General features: G+C 36.3%; 1 protein-coding gene and 1 pseudogene across 2 annotated transcripts in view; one reads left to right on the top strand and one right to left on the bottom strand.

The window, feature by feature from the left end:
* CCDC73 (coiled-coil domain containing 73) overlaps positions 1 to 24,435 on the bottom strand; it is a 250,565-nt gene that overhangs the window by 23,838 nt on the left and 202,292 nt on the right. For both annotated transcript variants that reach the window (XM_037838965.1, XM_037838966.1), the window contains one exon: positions 13,031 to 13,165. In XM_037838965.1, coding sequence (XP_037694893.1) covers positions 13,031 to 13,165 — 135 coding nt within the window. The remainder of the gene's footprint in view (positions 1 to 13,030; positions 13,166 to 24,435) is intronic.
* LOC119536251 lies at positions 5,887 to 6,881 on the top strand (annotated as a pseudogene).

Here is a 24,435-nt window from a genome sequence, read left to right as displayed (position 1 = left end):
TAGGCTTTTATAAAACGGGGGTTTATTTTGCTACACAGTTGCAGTCTTAAGGCCACAAAGCGTCCAAGGTTAACACCTCAGCAATCGGGTACCTTCACCGGAGGATGGCCAATGGTGTCCAGAAAACCTCTGCTAGCTAGGAAGGCAGCTGGCGTCTGCTCCAAAGCTCTGGGCTCAAAATGGCTTTCTCCTAGGACGTTCCTCTCTAGCAAGCTTGCTCCTCTTCAAAACATCACTCACAGCTGCACTCCCTTAGTTCCCTCTCTCTGAGTCAGTTCATTTATATGGCTCCACTGATCAAGGCCCACCCCGAATGGGCGGGGCCACGCCTCCATGGGAACATCTCATCAAAATCATCACCCACAGCAGATGGGGCACATTCCAAGCAAATCTAACCAACATCAAAACTTCTGCCCCACAAAACTACAAAGATAATGGCATTTGGGGGACACAATACATTCAAACCGGCACACCACCCTTGCATGCCAGGAATGAACCTCACTTGATCATGGTGTATAATTCTTTTAATATTCCTTTGGATTTAATTTGCAAGTATTTTGTTGAGAATTTTTCCATCTATATTCATTAGGGAGATTGGCCTATAGTTTTCTCATTTTTTTTTTCTAGTATCTTTATCTGATTTTGGTTTCAGAGTGAGTATTAGCTTCAAAAAATGAGGCAGAGTTCTTTTTTCTTCAATTTTTTTTTTTGTAACAGTTTGAGCAGAAATCGTGTCAGTTCTTTTTGGAAAGTTTGGTAAAATTACCCTGTGAAGCCATCTGGCCCTGGGCTTTTATTTGTAGGTAGATTTCTGATGACTGATTGGATCTCTTTGCTTGTGACTGGTTTGTTGAGGTCTTCTAATTCTTCTTGGGTTAGTCTAGGGGTTGTTCATATGTTTGCTGGTTTGGATGTATTATGTCCCCCAAAATGCCATGTTCTTTAATGCAATCTTGCGGGGGCAGATGCACTGGTGTTGATTAGGTTGGAATCTTTGGACTAGTTTTTTTCCATGGAGATGTGACCCACCAACCATGGGTAATACCTTTGATTAGATTATTTCCATGAAGGTGTGGCTCCACCCATTCAGTGTGGGTCTTGATTAGTTTACTGGAGCCCTATAAAAAAGCTCACAAACAGAAGACCTCAGAGCAGCTGAGAGTGACATTTTGGAGAACAGCTCAGAGAGACATTTTGGAGATGGCCACTGAAAGCAGACTTTTGCTGACACTTTGGGGATGCTAGCCCAGAGTTGGCTCTGGAGAAGCTAAGACAGGACATACGCCCCAAGAGCAACATTTTGAAGAATGCACAGGAGTTGACAGAGGAGCTGGAACACAACCTGGGATCAGCAGACACCAGCCATGTGCCTTCCTGTCTAACAGAGGTTTTCTGGGCATCACTGCCCTTCCTTTAGTGAAGGTATACTTGTGTTGATGTCTTACCTTGGACATTTTCATGGCCTTCAGACCATAAATTTTTAACCAAATAAACTTCCTTTATATAAGCCAATCCATTTTTGGTATTTTGCATAATGGCAGCATTAGCAAACCAGGACAATGTGTTTCCAGGAAACTGTCCATTTCCTCTAAATTTTCTGGCTTGTTGGCATACAGTTGTTCATAGTATCCTCTTATGATTTTTTAAAAATTTCTTCAGGATCCATAGTAATTATCCCACTCTCATTTCTGATTATGTTTATATGGGCCTTCTTTCTTTTTGACTTTGTCAGTCTAACAAAGGGTCTGCCAATCTTGTTGATCTTCTCAAAGAACCAACTTTTGGTTCTATTTATTCTATTGTTTTTTTTTGTTATTGTTGTTTGTCTGTTTTGTTTTGTTCTCCAGCTCATTTATTTCTGCTTTAATCTTTGTTATTTCTTTTTCTACTACTTGCTTTAGGGTTAGTTTGCTGATCATTCTCTAGCCTCTTCAGTTGTTCAGTAAGGTCTTTGATTTTAGCTCTTTCTTGCTTTTGACATATGCATTTAGAGCTATAAATTTCCCTCTCAGGACTGCCTTTGCTGTATCCCATAGGTTATGATATGTTGTGTTCTTTTTTTCATTTGTCTGTAGATATTTACCAATTTCTTTTTTTGACCCACTGGTTGTTTAGGAGTGTGTTGTTTAACCTCCATATATTTGTGAAAGATGTGGTTCTTTGGTGGTTGTTAATTTCTAGTTGCATTCTATTATGGCCAGAGAATGTGCTTTGAAAATTTTCAATCTTTTTAAATTTATTAAGACTTGTTTTGTGCCCCAGAATATGATCTATCCTGGAGAATGTTCCATGAGTGCTACAGAAGAATGTATACACATCCTGGTACTTTGGGATGTAACAATCAATATATGTCTGTTAAGTCTAATTCATTTATCATATTGTTTAGGTTCTCCATTTCCTTATTGGTCATTTGTCTAGTTGTTCTATCTATAGAAGTGAGTGGTGTATTGAAGTCTGCCACTATAATTGTAGAAACATCTATTATTCCCTCCAGTTTAGCCAATGTTTGTCTCATGTACTTTGGATCTCCTTGATTGGAGGCATAAACATTTATAATTTTTTTTTCTGTGAATTGTCCCTTTTAATAGCATATATTGTCCTTCTTTGTCTCTTTTGACATCTTTGCATTTAAAGTCTATTTTGTCCAATATTAGCATAACTACCCCAGCTTTCTTTTGGTTGTGGCTTGTGTAGAATATTTTTATCCATCTTTTCCCTTTGTCTCTTTGTGTCACAGGGTGTAAGAGGAGTCTCTTGTAAACAACATATCAATGGGTTATACTTTTTAATCCATCCTACCAGTCTGTATCTTTTAATTGGAGAGTTTAATCCATTCACATTCAAAGTTATTACTGTAAAGGGAGTTCTTGAGCCAGCCATCTTATCCTTTGGGTTTTAGTTGTGAGATCTATTTTTTCTCACTCTTTTTTTCCTTTGAATTACCCTTAGTAATACTCTTCAGTTCTGTGCCCTTCTCCAGACCTCCCTCTCCTTTCTTTTTGACCTCAGCCAGTAGAGCTCCCTATAGTATTTCTTGTAGGGCAGGTCTCTCATCAACAAATTCTCTCAATATTTGTTTGTCTGTGAAAATTAAAAAATCTCCCTCAATTTTGGAGGAAAGTTATGCTGAATAAAGAATTCTTGGATAGCAATTTTTCTCTTTCAGAATATGAAATATGTCATACCACTGCCTTCTTGCTTCCATGGTACCTGCTGAATAGTCAGTACTTAGTCTAGGTTGTTTCCCTTGTATATATGAATTGCTTCTCTCTTGCTGCTTTCAGAACTTTCTCCTTCTGTTCAGCATTTGACAATCTGAATAGTATATGTCTTAGAGTGGGTTTATTTGGATTTATTCTATTTGGAGTTTTTTGTGCATCTTTGATTTGCATTTTTATGTCATTTAGAAGGTTTGGGAAGTTTTCCCCAACTATGTCTTCAAATATTCTTCCTAGCCCTTTACTCTTCTCTACTCCTTCTGGGACACCAACGATTCTTATATTTGTTTGCTTCATGTTGCCCATTACTTCCCTGACATCCATTTCATATTTTTTTATTTTTTTACTATTTGTTCTTTTTTGTGTTTTGCATTTAATTGCTCTATCCTCTAGTTCACGTTTCCTTTCTTCTGCCTTTTCAAATCTGTTGTGTCTCTAGTATATTTTTAATTTTTAATTTTTAATTTATTTAAATTTCAATAGTATGTTTTATTTCCATAAGATCTGCTATATTTCAATTTACTCTTTCAAAATCTTCTTTATGCTCTTCTGGGGTCCTCTTGATGTCTTTAGCCATCTTGTTGAAGTTGTTTTGGTGACTTGTGTGTACTTCTTTAATTAATTGCTCCAAATTTTGTCTCTTCTGGCTTTTTAATTTGTTTGGCTTATCCATATCTTCTTGGTTCTTCATCTTCTTTATGATTTTCTGTTGGCTTCAGGGCATTTGCTTATCTTGGTAAGATTATTTGGGAAAATGCAGGGTTATTTGTGTATTCATATATAATTTGGCAGAGCTACAGCTTGCTGGAGTGTACTTTCTTCCCTGTCCTACCAGCAGATGGCCAGCCTTCCCCCAACTTCTGTGTGCTGGGTTGGGTCAAAACTGGGTGGGAATCCAGTTAGTGCACCACTTCTCCATGTGCACTGGGGACACCCTGCCTTGGAGATGTGATGTGGGCCCTGTGCTGTCTGGCAGGGAATCAGCTCATGAGCACCTTCCAGCTCAAACATGCCCTGCTCCCTGCCTGCTGTGTGCCTGCAACTCTTTGGGGTGTGGGAGGGGCTCCTGGTGCTTCTTTGTGATGCCCTCTTTTTCCCCCTGATTCTTGCCCAAACACACCCTGGACTCCTGTGGGGGGAGAGTAAATGTGGTAAATACACATCCCACTGCCTCCTGGGTTCCCTCACGGGAGCACCCAGCTGTGTGGTTGTGGAGGATTATCTCTGCAGTTAATTGTTAAGCTGGGTAAAGGGACTGGAGAGCTGCTGCTCACTCCCTTGCCTGGCGGCCATCTTGCTGCTGCTGGCCCTGGGGGACAGTCCCAGCCAAGCAAACTCACCCCGTCCCTTGAGATGCAGTCTCTCTGTCTCTCCACCCATGTCCCCACCATGCACCAGACTGGCTGAGTCCCTCTACAGCCAGTCACACCCTGAATCTGTGGTCCTGGGCATCCTCGGGGCCCTCTCTAGTTTTCTTCATGGAGGAGAAGCCCACTTCGCCTCTAAAAGACTATACTCTTTAAATATTTTTTTTTATTACAGAAGTTGAAAGATTATAGAAAAATCATGAGGAAAATAGAGTTTCCATATAACCCCCTCACACACAGTTTTCCCTATTATTAACACTTTGCATTAGTGTAGTACCTTTGATACAACTGATGAAACAATATTATATTATTTACTGTAGTGCGTCATTTACATTAGGCTAGTTTATTGTTTATGGGCTTTTTGAAAAAAAATTATTCTAGTAACATACATACAACCTAAAATTTCCCCCTTGTAACCACTAATATATACTTTAGTGGTGTTGACATTCACAATGTTGTGCTACCATCACCACCATCCATTACTAAAACTTTTCCATCACCCCTCACACAGAAATTCTGTACCAATTAAGCGCTAACTCCCCACTCTCTACTCTACCCTGGCTCTTGGTAACCTGTATTCTAGTTTCTAACGCTACAATTTATTTATTCTAATTATTTCATATCATTGAGATCATACTATAACTGCTCTTCAACCTGTTTCTTCTATTAGATTGGTAGTTCCTTGAGACACAGTGTCTTTTTCACTGCTATACTCCCATAACCTTCCATAGTGTATGACACGTAAAAACATTCAATAAAAGTTTGTTGAATAAATGCATAAATAAAATAATAAAGCAAATGAATAAGTTAACAAGCATATATAACAAGAGTAGCCATTTTTGGAGAGAGCTTATATATTACAAACATTAAAATATTTGCTTTAAGAAGGACTAATCACAGATCCTTTAAGATGTTATACTTCCCTAGACTATTTAACATATGATTTTAAAAATTTAGACTTCTACTTCTATTCATGCCACAGTGACTGGTACTGGACTTGTCCTCCCACTGTAAATAACACTGTAAATAACTGAATAAAATATATGAAACAACAGTTTTCAGACAATGGACCATTTACAGTGAAAGACTGTGTTCTCTGAGAGAAGGGGAAAAATGAGATGAGTCTTCTGATTACCCTGGTTGTCTATTAATAGGAACTTTCTGCACCTCAGTACAAGGAGGGATTATCCTGCAAAGCACGGCGGTATTTTTGAGTTGAGAAGGCAGATACAAATTTGAGGGAGGCAGAATGCTGCCAAGGAGAACTTGAGATCTACAGATTTGCAGCCTTGATGGGGACCATGATACAGCCTGTGTGGCATAAGAAACCAGTCAAGCACTCATAGTTTGAGGACTCTGACAGTGATGACAATTTTATTTTTTCAACTGCACCTTTAAACAAGAAAACGAAAAATGACACAAAAAGAGTTAAAATGAGACAAACTTAAACTGAAGAATGAGAAAGTAGACAGCCTGCTACAGTAAAAATAATCCCTATAAAAAAGGATGGCTTTAGATGACAAGATCTACAAGAAATACTTAGAAGTCACACTAGCTTTATCAGTGAAGGAACTTCTGACAGTCACCATTCATGTGCAGGACTCTCAAGATAAACACACTAAAAAATGTGTCAATAGTGAACACAAACAATGAATGTCTTTTCATATCTCTCATTGCAGTGTAGCCAGCAATTACTTAGATTTGGATAAGATTACTGAACAAGATGATTTTCATGATGTTCAAGGGAAAAGAAAAGCAGCATCTGAAGCTATGGTACAACAGAGGAAGATTCTTTTGGAAGGCAGCGATGGCGATAATGCAAATACCTCTGAACCATACTTTGCAACTAGTGAAGATTCTGGGGGTGATTCTGATTTTGATGAGAGCAAAGACAATGATGAAGAGTTCACTATGAGAAAAAGTAAAGCTAAAGAAATTAAAAAGAAAGAAGTGAAGATAATCCCCAGTAGAAAAGAAAAAGAAACCTAAATCCAAATATAATGCTTTGGTGACCTCAGAAGACCCTACGCCAGCTGCCATCAAATCAGAATCTCAGACTTCACCAAAAAAGACTTCTTTTTCTTTAGCAGCCATTAGGAAACCATTATAAATGTACAGACCTTCAGCTGAAAACAAGAGACCTAAGTGGGACCCACCAGTGATAATCTGGAAGTAGCAGCAACAGCAGTAGCCCACTGGCAGGAGTGTCCATTAAGTCTCCAAGTCAGAGTCTCTGCCTTGGCTTGTCCAGATTAGCACAAGTTAACCTTTGCATCCAAATGCTGCTAACAGCTGAGTGCAGTACCAAAGAAATCTTTGATTAAGAGAATCACAGTTTTACACATGTGCTTACATTTAAGTTGTGCTTACGGTTTGAAGAGTGTAGTATAATATAAAGGAATCCTTTAACATGTCATAGAAATGATCTCTATTCATTTTATGATTATGTTCTCTGAAAAGCTAGCTAGCTATTCAGTACTTCAACAAGAGGTTTATAAGAATGATCTTCTAGTGTCATTTCCTTCTGAAGAGCATAGTCTATATTTTCTTGTGTATAATAAGTCATTGTCACGGTTCTCAGTTTGACACAGAGAAAGTCTACATCACATGTCTTCTTTTCTAGTAACATGATGTTCCTTTCTAATTTTGTCTTGTTTATGGTTGCTTAACTTTTCAGAGTTCATCTGGCAAGAGAAACATCCCCATTTCCCTCAGGGAACATTTATGAAATTGTATAAGTTTCTTAAACAACACTGTCAGTTTTAGTGCAAAGATGCTTCATATTTTAGCCAAATATTTTTATATAAGAATTCAGAATTATTTTACATATTAAAATGGTTGCTGTACTATGGCATGTGTCTCCTACTGAGAAATAGAAGCTTATTGTTTAGCAAATAGATTTCATGAAATCTTATGAAAACTTCACTGTAAAAACCTTTAATAATAAAGTGAAAATGTTAAAAAAAAAGTTCAGGGAGGCAAAGTACTGAAGATAAAGGAGGTGTGAAGAAAAAGAGCTCCAGAAATCTGCATATTTAACCTGTTACTGAATATTAAGCTGGACATGTATGGATTAAATGTGCATGAGGAGGGACAAAATCTACAAGGGAGTTGTAAGCTCAACAATTCCCAAAGCTTTCACAGGTCTGGGTAAAGTCTGAGTCCCAACCAGCCAGAATGGAAAGACCTTGTTAAATAAACAGGTAGGCATTCTGTAGAGAACTCAGAAGAATCAAAACCGCCCTTAAGTTTAAAAACAAGCCTCAAAAAAAAAAAAAAAAGAATTTATCTGCAAGTAACTTAACTGCCTGTCAAAACAAACTTCAACACTGTTGAAAGGAAGACAACAAAATGCAGCAATTGGCAATGTAAAATCCATACTGTCTAATAAAACATTACTAGACAGGTAAAGAGCAGGAAAATATCACCTATAAACAGGAGAAAAATTTCAATAGCAGAGATGACTGAGATGATGGCATGAGCAAAAGACTTTAAAACAGTCATTATAAATGTTAAAGGATTTCAAGGATAATGACATGAACATAATGAAGAGAAATGAAAAATACCAAAATGAACCAAATGGATATTTTGGAGATGAAATTCACAGTATTTGAAATAAAAAAAATTCACTCGATGGGCTTAAGAGTAGCACAGACATTTTAGAAAGAAAAATTAATTTCAGGACATAACAATAGAAATAATCCAAATTGAACCAGTGAGAGATAAAAGACTGATAAAATGGGTTGAGCATCAGTAAGTGGTGGAATAATATCAAGCAACTTACATGTGTGTAACTGAAGTCCCAAAGGAGGTGAGGGGACAGAAAAAATTTTTTGAAGAAATAACGACCAAATTTTTTTTTCAAATTTTATGGAAACTATACATCCACAGATCCAAGAAATTCAACAAATCCCAAGTAGGATATGTACAAAGAAAACCACACCAAGGCATGCCATAATCAAATTACTCAAAAACATAGAGGAAAAATCTTAAGAGCATTTAGAGATAAAAGACACTTAAAAAAGAGGTCTGTAAATATAAGAATAGTCCCAGACTTCCTGCCTAAAGCAATGCAAGCAAGAAAACAATGGAATGGCATCTTTGAGGTAATGCAAGGAAAAAAAACTGTAAATCTAGAATTTTATATCAAGTGAAAATATTCTTAAAAATGAAGGAGAAATGCGTGGTATGTGAATATATCTCAATAAAATGAAGATAAGAAAAAAAAACAAAAAAAAAATGAAGGAGAAATAAACTTTCTCAGACAAACTAAAGCTAAGAGAATTCATTACTAGCTGTTGTGCACTAAAAGAAATGCTAAAGGAACTCTGCAGGCCGAAGGAATACGATACAGGTGGAAACCTGAATCTACAGAAAGGAATGAAGAATACCAGAAATGGTAAATATGGGGATGAATGAATATAAAAGACATTTTATCTAATTTTTAATTTTCTTTACCAGCTAATTGACTATTTAAAGTAAAATATATTGCTAATTTATAATATATATAGAAGTAAAATATGATAACAATAGCAGAAAAGACAGAAAGGAGAAAATGAGAATATACTGTTGCAACTTCTTACAATCAGAAAATTCAGTATAAAATTATTTGAAAGTAGACTATGATAAGTTTAACTCTAGAGCACAGGTTGGCAAATATGGTCTATGGGCCAAATTTGGCCCACTGCATTCTTTTTTTTTTACATGTGTGTGTGGCTGCTTTTGTGCTACAAGAGCAGAGTTGAATAGCTGTGATAGAGACAATATGGCCTATAAAACCTAAATTATTTACTATCTGTCCCTTTACAGAAAATGTTGACCCCTACTGTAAAGCAACAACTAAAAATACAAAGCACAGTGGTGTAAGCTAATAAGCCAGAAGTAGAAATAAAACAGAATAGTAAAAATATTCAAATAATTTAAAAGAAGGCAGGGAAAGAAGAAACAAAGAACAAATAACAGACAGAAAAATAGAAAATAAGTTGCAAGATGGTGGACTTACACCCAACCATATTGATAATTACATTAAATTACATCTCTCCAATTAAAAGAGATTATCAGAACAAATAAAGCAAATCCTAACTTTATGTGTGCATGAGAAATACATTTTAAATATAAAGACACAGAGGGATTAAAAGTAACAGGAAGAAAAAAGATGTATAATGCAAATACTAATCTTATAAAAGCTGGAGTAACTATATCAGACAAAACAGACCTCAGGAAAAGAAATATTACAGGGGTAAAGATGGATATTTCATAATGATAAAATCGTCAAATAATGAAGAATGAGGAAGTCATAGAAATCATAAATGTGTATATACCTAATAATAGGATTTAAAAACATATGAAGTAAAAACTGACAGAAAAGAGAAAGATAAATTCAGTTATAATAAAAAAATTTCAACACCCCTTTCCCATTAATTGATACAAATAGACAAAAAATTAGTAAGAATAGGGAAGACAGACAATAATATCAACCAACTTGACTTAATTGACATTTATAAAACATTCCACCAACCAACAGCAGAATATGCATTCTTTTCAAAGGCACTTGAAATACTCACAAAGATAAATAGTATGTATGGTCAAAAAAGTCTTAATATACTGAAAAGGATAAAAGTCTGAGAGAGACGTTTCTCTGACCACAACCAAATTAAATTTTTAACAGAAAGATATCTGGAAAATCCTCAAATATTTGGAAATTATATAACATATTTCAAATGGGTCAGACCTATACATATGGGCTATACCCATACCCAGGGACAAAAGAAGACACATCACATGGGAAATTTTAAAATATGTTGAACTAAATGAGAATGAAACACTATATATCAATATTTGTGAGATGAAGATAAAGCAGTGCTTAGAGGAAAATTTATATATTTAAATGCTTATATTAGAAAAGAAGAAAGGTCAGTAATAAATGATCCAAGTCTCCATCATCTCAAGAAACTGAAAAAGCAAATCAAATCAAACCCAAAGTAGAATGAGGGGAATAATAAAATGAATAGCAAAAGTCAATGAAATAGCAAATGAAAAACATGAGGGAAAAATCAGTGAAGCCAGAACCTGGTTCTTGCAAAAGATCAATAAAGTTGAAAAACCTCTAGCTAAACTGATTGAGAGAAGCAGAGGAGGGGGTGGGACACAGTTATAATATCAAGAATGACGTTGATATGGATCCTACAGGGGAATACATTAAGGGAATATTATGAGCAACTCCTTACCAATAAATTTGATTTGGATGAAATGGACAAGTTCCTTGAAAGACAAAAATTACCAAAACTGACTGTTCAGGGGTTCCCAAGAACACCTTCAGGTTTGATGATTCACTAGGAGGACTCAGAGGACTTAGCATATAGTTACTCACAGTTAAGATGTATTACAGTTAAAGGATATGAAACAACATAAGCAAATGAACAAGGCGAATGAGGCAAAATATGGAGGAAACCAGGTGTAAGCTCCCAAAAGGTCTCACCCAGTGGAGTCACACAGATGCAATTAATTCCTACAGCAGGTTGTCTATCAAGGAAGTTCAGTCGAGACTCAGCACCCAAGATTTTTATTGGGGGCTGGTCATGTAGGCACACTCTGTCTAGAATGTACCAAAATCTAGACTCCTAGAGGGAAAACAGTGTTCAGTACAAACCACATTATTTGTAAAGACAGTTGAGGCATACGAGCTGCTCTTACAACCAGAGAATGGTGGGAACCCTGCCAAAATGCAAGTTCCCAGATGTCAGCCAAGGGCCAACCCTGCAAGCAGGCCTTTCTAAGGATAGTAGTTTCAGGTCCTATGCTAACTCCTTGCTGCACACCACCACAAGAAAAAATTGAGAATAAGAATAGCTCTGTATTTAATTTAAATATTGGATTCATTATTTAAAATGATCCTACAAAGAACATGTCATGCTCGTATGGTTTCACTGGTGAATTCTATCTAACATTTAATGAAGAAATAATACCAATTATACACAAACTTTCAGAAAATACAAGAGGAAAAAACACATTCCAACTAATTCTACAAGGCCAGCATCACTCTGATACAAAAATCAGACCAAAAGAGTATAAAGAAATGAACAAACAAAACCTACAGGTCAGTATTCCTCATCAACGTAAATCCTTAACAAAGTGATAGGAAATCAAATCTGGCCATGTACAGAAAGGAGAATATTTCACAGCCAATCGGAGCATATCCCGGGAATACAAGGTTACTTTAGCATCTGGAAGTCATTAACATAGTCTACCATATTAACAGAATGAAGAAAAAATATGAACATCTCAATGGACACAGAAAGGCATTTGACAAAACTCAACAACCATTCATGATAAAAACCCAGTTATTTAAGAATAGAAGGGAATGTCCTCAACCTTCTTTAATGAAGGGCATATACAAACAACTTACAGAAACAAGATAGGCATATCTACTTTCACAACTTTTATTCAACATTGTACTAGATGGCCCTAGCAGGTGTAATGAGCTGAAAAAGAAAGAAAATGAATACCAAGTAGAAAAGAAGTAAAACTGCCTTAAATTTGCAAATGAAATGATCATGTACATAGAAAACCCCAAGGCTCAACAAAAAAACTACTATATCCAATAGTATAATTTAAAAATGTAATGGAATATGAGGTAAGCGTGCAAAAATCAGTTGTAATTCTATATACTAGAAATGAACAATTAGAAAAATAAATTACAATAGTTTATGAATCTAAAATATGAAATATTCAGGGATAAATTTAAGAAAACATTTGCAAGATCTGTACCATGAAAACTACAAAATATTGCTGAGGGATAATAAAGAATACCTAAATAAATAAAACAATATACCATGTTCATAGATTGGGAGACTCAATATTGTTATGATGTCAATTCTTTCCAAATTAATTTACAGATTCAAAACAATCCCAATCAAAATCTCATAGACAATTTTTAAAACAAATTGACAAACTGATTCTAAAATTTATATGGAAAAACAAAGGGCTTAGAATAGTGAAGACAATTTTTAAAAAGAAAAACAAAATTTGAAGGACTTACACTACTTCATTTTAAGACTTCTTATAAAGGCACACTAACAAAGACAGTAAGGTATTGGCTTAAAGATAGACTTATAATCAATGGAACATAATAAAGAGTCTAGAAATAGAACCACATATATTTGATCGACTGATTTTCAATGAAAGTACCAAAGTAATTCAATAAAAGAAAGAAGCCTTTTTAACAAATGTGTATTCTGGAACAACTGGAAATCCATACCCTCAAAAATGGCCCTAAATCCTTTTGTCACACTGTACACAAAAATTAACTAAAAATGTATCATTGACCACAAGCTTACACTCATTTTTTAAAAGTTGAGAACTGAAAATATAAAGCAGGAATAAAATTACCATCGACGGACCTAATTCCTTTAATAGTTTTGCACCCCCAACATACTTGAATTTTACCTGAAACTTTTTGTCTTCCTCAAACTTTCTTAGATCACATAATTTGTTGTATTGTTCCTGTAACTTAATATAAGTTTCTTTAAGTGATGATAATTCAGTTTTAATCTCATTAATATCTCCATTAAGTTCTTCAACCTATTAGAAAATTAAACCAAAATGAGTAGGCATATTATTGTGTTTTATATAAAAATACTTGAACACAAGTTTTGGAAAACAACAAAAAATAAAAAATAAAAAATAATTAAAATCTCTAAACATTTACTAAAACTAAAAGCTAGTGGTTATTGAATGTTTACTGTGTACCACACACTATGCTGAGTACAATAAACTTCATACTCGTTAAAACTTTATGAGGAGAGAATATCTTTATTCTTAGGAAATGTACATGGAGGTAGTAAGTGTTCAAGGAGTATGATGCATGCAACCTACTCTCAAGTGTTTAGAAAATATATAGATAGATAGATTATTAGATGGATAAATGGATGAATGGACAGAACAATAAGTCAAATGCGGCAAAATGTTAAAAGCTGGTGGATCTGAATATCTAGGTGGGGGTCATGGTGGAGTTCTTTTTCATAAAATTTTTTTGTTTTTTTTTAATAACTCAATTATATTGAGATATATTCACATACCATGCAGTGATACAAAGTGTACAATAAACTGTTCACAGTACCATTATACAGCTGTACATCCATCACCAAAATCGACTGTTGAACCTTTTCATTACTACACACACAAAAGTAATAAAAATAAAAATTAAAGTGAAAAAGAACACTGGGTGCCTTTTTTTTTTTTTGCCCATTTTTCTACTCATCCATCCATACACTGGACAGAGGAGTGTGATCCACATGGCTTTCCCAATCACATTGTCACCCCTCATAAGCTACATTGTTACACAATCATCTTCAAGATTCAAGGATCCTGGGTTGCAATTTGATAGTTTCAGGTATTTACTGCTAGCTATTCCAAGTCATTAGATCCTAAAAAGGGTTATCTATATTGTGCATAAGAGTGTTGAACAGAGTGACCTCTCAGCTCCTTTTGGAATCTCTCAGACACTGAAACTTACTTCATTTCATATCCCCCTTTTGGTCAAGAATATGCTCTCCATCGCACAGTGTAGGGTCTAGATTCCTCCCCAGGAGTCATATTCCATGTTGCCAGGGGGATTTACACCCCTGGGTGTCAGATCCCATGTAGGGGGGAGGGCAGTGATTTCATCTGCCAAGTTGGGTTAGCTAGAGAGAAAGGGCCACATCTGAGCAACAAAGAGGCACTCAGGAGGAGACACTTAGGCACAATTATAAACAGGCCTAGCCTCTCTTTTGCAGTAACAGTCTTCCCAAGGGCAAGTCCCGTGATTGAGGGCTCAGCCCATCAAACCACCAATCCCCAATGTGTGCTAGCATATCAGCAACCATCAAGGTGGGGAAGCCCAACACCCCTGCATTCTCCCCCAGCAATGTTCACAGAGTGGTAGCATATAATATTTCTCTTTTTGTGTCTGGCTTATTTCGCTCAGCACTATGTCTTCAAGGTTCATACAAGTGGTCATATGTTTCACGACATTGTTCCTTCTTACTGCTGTGTAGTATTCCATCATGTGTATATACCACATTTTATTTATCCACTTACCCGTTGAAGGACATCTGAGTTGTTTCCATCTCTTGGCAATTGTGAATAATGCTGCTATGAACACTGGCATGCAGATATCTGTTCACGTCACTGCTTTCAGATCTTCTGGGTATATACCGAGAAGGGCAATGGCTGGATTGAAGGGTAACTCTATATCTAGTTTTCTAAGGAACTGCCAGAGTGGCTGAACCATTACACAGTCCCACCAACAATGAATAAGAATTCCAGTTTCTCCACATCCTCTCCAGCATTTGTAGTTTCCTGTTTGTTTAATGGCAGCCATTCTAACTGGTGTGAGATGGTATCTCGTTGTGGTCTTAATTTGCGTCTCTCTAATAGCTAGTGAAGCTGAATGTTTTTTCATGTGTTTCTTGGCCATTTGTATTTCCCCTTCAGAGAACTGTCTCTTCATATCTTTTGTCCATTTTATAATTGGGCTGTCTGTACTACTGTCATTGAGTTGTAGGATTTCTTTTTATCTGCAAGATTATCAGTCTTTTCTCAGATACATGGTTTCCAAAAGTTTTTTCCCATTGAGTTGGCTGCCTCTTCACCTTTTTGACAAATTCCATTGAGGTGCAGAAACTTGTAAGCTTGAGGAGTTCCCATTTATCTATTTTATCCTTTGTTGCTTGTGCTTTGGATGTAAGGTCTAGGAAGTGACCTCCTAATATAAGGTCTTGAAAACGTCTCCCTACATTATCTTCTAGGAGTTTTATGGTACTGTCTTTTATGAGGTCTTTGATCCACTCTGAGTTAATTTTTGTGTGGGGTGTGAGGTAGGGGTCCTCCTTCATTCTTTTGGACATGGATATTCAACTCTCCCAGCCCCATTTGTTGAAAAGACTGTTATGTCCCAGTTCAGTTGCTTTGGGGGCCTTACTAAAGATCAGTCAGCCGTATATCTGGGGGTCTATCTCCGAATTCTCAATTCAGTTCCATTGATCAATATATCTATCTTTGTGCCAGTAACATGCTGTTTTGACTACTGTGGCTTTATAATAAGCTTCAACGTCAAGGAGTTTAAGTCCTCCTGCTTCATTTTTGTTTTTTAGAGTGTCTTTAGCAATTCGAGGCATGTTCCCTTTCCAAATAAATTTGACAACAAACTTTTCCAAGCCTGCAAAGTAGGTTGTTGGAATTTTGATTGGGATTGCATTGAATCTGTAGATGAGTTTGGGTAGAATTGACAGCTTAATGACATTTAGCCTTCTTATTCAGGAACATGGAATATTTTTCCATCTTTTAAGGTCCCTTTCTATTTCTTTTAGTAGAGTTATGTAGTTTTCTTTGTATAGGTCTTTTACATCTTTGGTTAAGTTTATTCCTAGGTACTTGATTTTGTTAGTTGCTATTGAAAATAGTATCTTTTTTCTTGAGGGTCTCTTCAATTTGTTCATTTCCAGCATATAGAAACATTACTGACTTATGTGCATTAATCTTGTATCCTGCTACTTTGCTAAATTTGTTTATTAGCTCTAGTAGTTGTATCGTTGATTTCTCAGGATTTTCCAGATATAAGATCATATCATCTGCAAACAATGACAGTTTTACTTCTTCCTTTCCAATTGGGATGCCTTTTATTTCTTTGTCTTGCCAGATTGACCTGGCTAGCACTTTCAGCACAATGCTGAATAACAGTGGTGACAGCGGGCATCCTTGTCTCATTCCTGATCTTAGAGGGAAGGCTTTCAGTCTCTCACCATTGAGTACTATGCTGGCTGTGGGTTTTTCATGTATGCTCTTTATCACATTGAGGGAGTTTCCTTCAATTCCTACCTTTTGAAGTGTTTTTACCAAAAAGGGATGTTGAATTTTGTCAAATGCTGTTTCAGCATCTATTGAGATGATCATTTGATTTTTCTCTTTTGATTTGTTAATGTCTTGTAATACATTGATTGATTTTCCTATGTTGAACCATCCTTGCCTGCCTGGAATGAACCCCACTGGGTCATGATGTGATATATTAAATGTGTCTTTGGATTTGATTTGCAAGTATTTTGTTAAGAATTTTTGCATCTATATTCATTAGTGAGATAGGCCTGTAGTTTTCCTTTTTTGTAGCATCTTTGTCTGGTTTTGGTATTAGATTGATGTTAGCTTCATAAAATGAGTTAGGTAGTGTTCCATTTTCTTTGATATTTTGAAAGAGTTTAAGTAAGATTGGTGTCAGTTCTTTTTGGAAAGTTTGGTAGAATTCCCCTGTGAAGCTATCTGGCCCTAGGCATTTATTTGTGTGAAGCTTATTGATGACTGATTGGATCTCTTTGCTTATGACTGGTTGGCTGAGGTCTTCTGTTTCTTCTCTGGTCAGTCTAAGTTTTTCATATGTTTCCAGGAAATTGTCCATTTCCTGTACATTATCCAGTTTGTTGAGATACAGTTGTTCATTGTATTCTCTTATTTTTTTTTTAAATTTCTTCAGGATCCACAGTAATGTCACCTTTCTCATTCGTTATTTTGTTTATATGGGTCGTCTCTCTTTTTTATTTTGTCAGTCTAGCTAAGGGCTTGTCAATCTTGTTGATCTCTCAAAGAACCAACTTTTGGTGTTATTTATTCTATTGGTTTTTTTGTCCTCTATGTCATTTATTTCTGCTTTAATCCTTGTTATTTCTTTTCTTCTACTTGCTTTAGGATTAGTTTGCTGTTCATTTTCTAGCTTCTTCAGTTGCTCCATTAGTTCTTAGATTTTGGCTTTTTCTTCCTTTTTAATGTATGCATTTAGTGCTATAAATTTCCCCCTCAGTACCACTTTTGCTGCATCCCATAGGTTTTGGTATGTTGTGTTCTCATTTTCATTCGTCTCTATATATTTAGCAATTTATCTTGCTATTTCTTCTTTAACCCACTGATTGTTTAGGAGCATGTTGTTTAACCTCCAGGTGTTTGTGAATTTTCTAAGTCTCTGATGGTTATTGACTTCTAATTGTATTCCATTGTGGTCAGAGAATGTGCTTTGAATAATTTCAGTCTTTTTAAAAAAAAATTATTGAGGCTTGTTTTATGTCCCAGTACATTATCTATTCTGGAGAAAGTTCTGTGAGCACTAGAGAAGAATGTGTTTCCTGGTGATGTGGGAGGTAATGTTCTATATATGTCTGTTAAATCAAATTCATTTATCAGATTGTTTAGGTTTTCAATTTCCTTATTGGTCTTCTGTCTGGTTGATCTATCTATAGGAGAGAGTGATGTGTTGAAGTCTCCCACAATTATTGTGGAAACATCAATTGCTTCCTTTGGTTTTGGCCAGTGTTTGTCTCATGTATTTTGTGGCACCTTGATTTGGTGCATAGACATTTATGATTGTTATTTCTTCTTGTTGAATTGCCCCTTTTATTAGTATGTAGTGGCCTTCTTTGTCTCTCATAACATCCTTGCATTTAAAGTCTATTTTAACTGAGATTAAAATTGCTACTCCTGCATTTTTTGGCTATAGCTTGCATGAAATACTTTTTTCCATCCTTTCATTTTCAATTTCTTTGTGTCCTTGTGTCTAAGATGAGTTTCTTGTATGCAACATATAGATGGTTCATTTTTTTTAACCCATTCTGCCAATCTATATTTTTAATTGGAGAGTTTAATCCATTTACATTCAATGTTATTACTGTGAAGGCATTTCTTGAATCAGCCATCTTATCCTTTGGTTTATGTTTGTCAGATATATTTCTTCCCTCTCTCTATTGATGTCCTTTAATGTACCCATACTGAATCTCTTTAGTACTGAACCTTTCTCCCTCTCTCTCTCTCCTTTCTTTGTTTCTCTGTTGGTAGGGCTCCCTTTAGTATCTCAAGTAGGGCAGCTCTCTTGTTAGCAAATTCTCTCAGCATTTGTTTGTCTGTGAAAAATTTAAGCTCTCCCTCAAATTTGAAGGAGAGCTTTGCTGGATAAAGAATTCTTGGTTGGCAGTTTTCTTCTCTCAGAATTTTAAATATGTCATGCCACTGCCTTCTCACCTCCATGGTGGCTGCTGAGTAGTCACTACTTAATCTTATGCTATTTCCTTTGTATGTGGTGTATTGCTTTTCTCTTGCTGCTTTCAGAACTTGCTCCTTCTCTTCAGTATTTGACAGTCTGATCAGAATATGTCTCAGAGTGGGTTTAGTTGGATTTATTCTATTTAGAGTTCACTGGGCATTTATGATTTGTGTATTTATGGTGTTTAGAATATTTGGGAAGTTTTCCCCAACAATTTCTTTGAATACTCTTCCTAGACCTTTACTCTTCTCTTCCCCTTCTGGAACACCAATGAGTCTTATATTTGGAAGTTTTATATTATCTATCGTATCCCTAAGGTCCATTTCGATTTTTTTGATTTTTTCCCCATTCTTCCTTTCGTTCTTTCATTTTCCGTTCTGTCGTCCTCCGGGTCACTGATTCACTGTTCAGCTTCCTCTAGTCTTGTACTATGAGCATCCGGAATCTTTTTAATTTGGTCAACAGTTTCTTTTATTTCCATAAGAACATCTATTTTTTTTATTTACTCTCGCAATTTCTTCTTTATGCTCTTCTAGGGTTTTCTTCATGTCCTTTATATCCTGTGCCATGCTCCTGTTGTTCATCTTTAGTTCTCTGACTAATTGCTCCAAGTACTGTGTCTCCTCTGATCTTTTGATTTTGGTGTTTGGGCTTGGGTTATCCATATCATCTGGTTTTATCATATGCTTTAAAATTTTGTTGTTTTTGGCTTCTTGGCATTTGCTTAACTTGACAGGGTTCTTTTAGGATATGTAGACTGATTCAAACACTTATCTCTAATTTGTCAGATCTACAGCTTCGTGGAGTACACTTTCCCTAACCAACCAGCAAGTGGCATCCGTGAGCCACCTACTCCCCTCAAGCCAGTTCTCCCCTATTTTGTCTTTGTGGTAAGTGGGGGTGTGAGTCTTGTAGGGTCCAACTGGTGCACCAAGCTTGTGTATGTAGTTGGTGTTGCCCACCCTGCATATGGGGCATGTGTCTGAACAGTTAGGGAGGGGGGACAGCTTTAAAATGAAATCTCCCAGGTGTTCCTGGAGATTTAAAGCTGTTGCAATAGTCTAATCCTTCAGTTCAGTCTTGCCATAGTTTGTCTCTGCCGCTGACCCACAAGTCCTTTGTATTGGCCTATGGTCCCCGGGACTTGCAAGTGGGTCCCTCTTTCAAGCTGCACACTCCTAGGTCCTCTGCTGAGGGGCAACTGTCACAGGTGAGTGCCATCCTCCAAGGAAGGTTCTGGGTGTTCCCAGTCTGCTGAAAGGATGGCTGAGTGGGGCGTGTTTCTTTCCCCCTTTTCGCACAGCTCCACATTCCTAGCTCCAGTACAATTAGCCGCAGATGCACGAAAGGTTATTGTCCATGCCCAAAATTGTGGTGTGTGTGTGCGTGTTGCTGGAAACACTTCCTGTCACACTGAATTTTTTGGCCCGGCTCTGAGCTGTGGCACCGGCGCTGGGCAGGAGCGTTCCCAGTCTGCAGGGAAGATGGCTGTAAGGGGCATGGTTTTTCTCCCCTTTTGGCTATCCTGTGCTTTCCTCGCTCTGAGACAATTAGCTGCAGGTGCGTGAAAGACTATCATCCATGCCAGATATTGAGGCCTACCAACAGGCTGTGGGGCGCCGTTCCTGCCATACTTCACTGTGCAGTTCTTGCTGCCATATCCGCAACTGCCTTTTTTTTTTTAAATCTAGTCCAACTCCCCCCACACTGCAGTGTGGCTGCTGGATATTCAGCAGGCTTACTCACTCACTCGTTTCAGAATGCAGACTCCCGGTTTCACCAAGTGCACAGTCACTGTGTATTTAGAAGAACTTGTCCAGCTGGTGCATAGCTGGACCTGGTGTTCTGGGTTACCTTCTGGCTCTTATCTAATATTTTTCATGGAGCTATTTTTTTGCCCTGTCTCTTCTAACCACCACCTTCTGGAATTCTCTCATGCTGGAGTTCTGTGTATGGGTTTTGTATTAGTTTTGCAACTGTCCTGTAAGTTTGAAATTATTTCAAAATAAAAAGTAAAAGAAAAAAAGAAAAAAAAAAAGGCAACAGCAAACCGATGAGGCATTTTTATCCCTAATTTTAAGTGAGAAATGTGAGGCTCACAGAAGTTATGTAACTTGCTCAAGATCATGTGGCTGTAAAGTGGCAGTCAGTATTCAAATCCAAAGCTAAAGCTAAATCTAAGGGCTATGTTCTTAACTATTGTATCAAACCACTTCTTGTTATGAATGGAAAATGATTTATTTCTCATCAGAAAAATTCTATAAAAGTTAAACCTTCATTGTTTCATGAAAGTCTTATTTTCTTGTTGCAAACTGGCTAAACTCAACTAGATTAAGAGAGTTCAACAGTAAGTAGTACAATAGAACAATAAGTAGTACAATAGAAAGCATCACTTCAGCCTAATATATATGTTGAACTGTAAGTAGTACAATAGAAAGTGTCACTTCAGCCTAATACATATGTCTATAAACTGGGTTTTCATTGGCTATACAATCTCATAAATCAAGGAGTACTCTCTGATGGGAACCTCAAATATTAGACAAGGTAAGGCCCACTGAAGAGAAAATATCCTTTTGTCATGAAAGATTATAAAAGTTTCTCTTGAACAATTTTAAAAGTCCTACCACATATCCCAAAATATATGAAGTATTTACATGTAATATTCCTTATTTCCAGCAGACATGAGCTCACCTCTCACTTTCATCTCATCTATTTTTAACCATTCTTTAATCTATCTTTGCAAGATACTTCTTTTCCAAGGCTAATCCCTCCACATGTTCTCTTTACCCCATCCTCTCCTGTCACCCTGATTCCTAGCTGTAGCACATCTCCTCTCATCTGACTACTCAGTCTCTCTCTATAACATCTTTCTCTCAGCTTACCAATATACTCTTCCCACATACCATTTTTTCCTCCTTGACCCAAAGACGCTGTCCCTCTGATTTCTTAAAATACATCGTTCACACTTGCTACTTTCAAATTCTAACCTCCTATAGCTCCTTAATAACCTGAGTTCTGCCCTCATTGTTCTACTGATTTTATCAAATATCACTTGCAACACAGCAAAAAGATTTTCTCATGTCTCATACCATTTAACAACTCTGTAGCATTTAATTATGTTGACTACTCTGTTCTTGAGTCTCTTCTCTTCTTCATAATACTCTCTATCTTCCTACCCTTCTCATTGTTCTTATATGGCCCCAAAACACACACATATGAACTACTCAAAAATGCTGGCATTCCCCAATGTCCTTTCTTTCTATAGCCCTCTTCTTTTCAAGTTCTCTACTCCTTTAAAAGATGACCTCATTACTCCTATAGCTTCAAATTTCATCTTTATACTGATAAATCTTAAATCTTTGTCTCCTCCCCCAATGTCTCTCCTAAGATTAGATCTACATTCCCAAATGCTAGATATCTTGCAGGCCCCTAAATTCAGGAGTTCCCAAATTAAATTCATTATTTTCATCCACCGAATCTGCTTCTCCTTTTACATTCATTACATCAGTTAATGACATTATCATTCCACTAGTTACACTAATCTCAGGGTCATATTTGATGCTTTTTCCTTTTCCAATACCCATTTTATATAAAATATCACTAACTCTGACAATTCTACTTCCCAAATGCGTCCTGCATTGATCTCTCTTCTCTGTTCTCACTACTACTCCCCTAATCCACACCCTCATAGATTCATGGTTAGATTATTGCAGTATTTTCTTATCGGTCTCTTTCCATAAAGCCATCTTCCATACTGTTGCTAGGGTTATTTTTCTTAAAACACAGATCTGTCTATGTCACCTCTTTGATTAAAATCTCTCAATGGCTTTCCATAACCTAGGAAATAAAATTCATCTACCTTAATAAGAAAGTAAGGGCTCTGTAAGGAGTCCTTCAGAAGCTGATCTCAATCTATTATTTTCCAATATCCATTCCATATATCCCATGCTTTATTCAGAGCAGCCTATTCATCATCCTTGAATATACTAATGTGATTTTTCCCATTCTTTCTTAAATGGAATGTCAACAGGATAGATGGGGAAGGGGAGAGAATAGGCACCTTTGCTTGGTGAAATCACCTTTCTATCTTTCAATCAGTGCTGTCTTTTCTATAAAACTTTCTCCACTCTAACTAGATGGCATGATTTATTTTACGCTTTCATAGTACTTTGTTAACAATACTAATAAAGCACTCAGTACTACTGTGGTTAATTTCATAGTTATCTGACCCTTGAGAGTGTGATCTCTTTAGTAATCTTTGTATTAGGCATCTTTGAAAACCTAGTGCCTAGCGCATGGTAGATGCCAAACAAATGTGAACTGAATTCCTTTCTGTGACACCCCTTTCTCTAAATAGTTTCTAAAAATTCCTATTTATTATTTGTTTTGCCTATATATCCACTGGTTATATACTTACCCAAAATCAAAACAGATATATATAACATTATCTTTATAATATTTCAATGAAATTTTAATATATTGTCTAATAATATTCATTAAGCTTTATTTTTTAACATTTTATTTTGAAATACTTTCAAACTTACAGGACAGTTAAAAAAATACTACAAACCCCATACACAGAACTCCAATGTACCCCTACCTCCCCCCCCAGATACCAAGATCCACCTATTTTAACATTTTACCACATTTGCTCTTTTTTGCTTCCTCCCTCCCTTCCTTCCTTCTATCCATCCATCCATTTTTTGAACACTTGAGTGTAGGTTGTAGACCCCACGCTCCTTGAACACTTAGTACTACCATGTACATTTCCTAAGAACAAGGATATTCACTTATGTAACCCATTAAGGGGAGTTATCAAGTTCAAGAAATTTAACATTGATATAAAGCTTACAGTCTATATTCCAATTTTTTCCCTATGTCCCAGTAATGCCTCTTTGAGCCTTTTCTCCTCCCTTGCTAGATCCCATCCAGGATCATGTATTGCCCTTAATTATCATTTCTCTTTAGTTGTTCTTTCTATTTTTTTTTAATTGTGGGAACACGTATGGCATTTTCTTTTGCCGCTTACTTTTTTTTTGAATGACCAGATATAAAACAGCAGTTTCTGTGACTCCAACCTATTCTTGTCAGTATCTTTATTATGTTTTTTTTAAACCCAGCTTTATCCAATATCAATAGCCAAACTGTAACTCTCCTTTACTCAAGAATGGTGAAATAGTTACATAGAGATAGAACTACAGTTAAAGAGTAGATCCGACCTCCCATTTGACAAAGCAGCTTTTTCTTATTTAAGTATATTATGTTTAGAACTAAAGCACTATGGAGATGAAATGATAGTAAAGTGAAAAATTCTAAGACAAAACCAATTTCATCCAAATTTAGAAATTGAGGCCTCACTGGTAAAACTAAATGTTCATTTCTCTTAATTCAAGGGCTTTTCTCTTGAGGGGCAGAGCAGGGTTTTGGCTTGCCATGGAAAATGAGTGTTTAATAGTCTTGGCTCAACTGATTTTTCTGTTTTGCATGTTTGGCATACTGAAGTTTATATTCCCTTTTCACTATATGGTTTTCCTTATCCTGAAAGTATCATTTCCATGGTCTTTTACATGGAAAAATACATTAGGGATGAGAAGGGGTTATATTAAGCCATGTGGATTAGCTAAAACTAAAATGGAGATTACTATGCCTATTACTTAATGGTAAACTATTTTCATGCAATGTAAAAATCATATGTTAAATATCCAAAAAGGTGTATTTAGAAAAGATTCATTTTGTACTAGTTTCTGAATATTGTAATATAATTAATTACAAAATATTTAATGATTGAATT

The sequence above is a fragment of the Choloepus didactylus genome, chromosome 6, assembly GCF_015220235.1.
Source record: "Choloepus didactylus isolate mChoDid1 chromosome 6, mChoDid1.pri, whole genome shotgun sequence".
In the NCBI taxonomy this organism is placed as follows: Eukaryota; Metazoa; Chordata; class Mammalia; order Pilosa; family Megalonychidae; genus Choloepus; species Choloepus didactylus.
The sequence above is the reverse complement of the archived record's forward strand: the minus strand, read 5'-3'. Positions and strand labels throughout refer to the sequence as shown.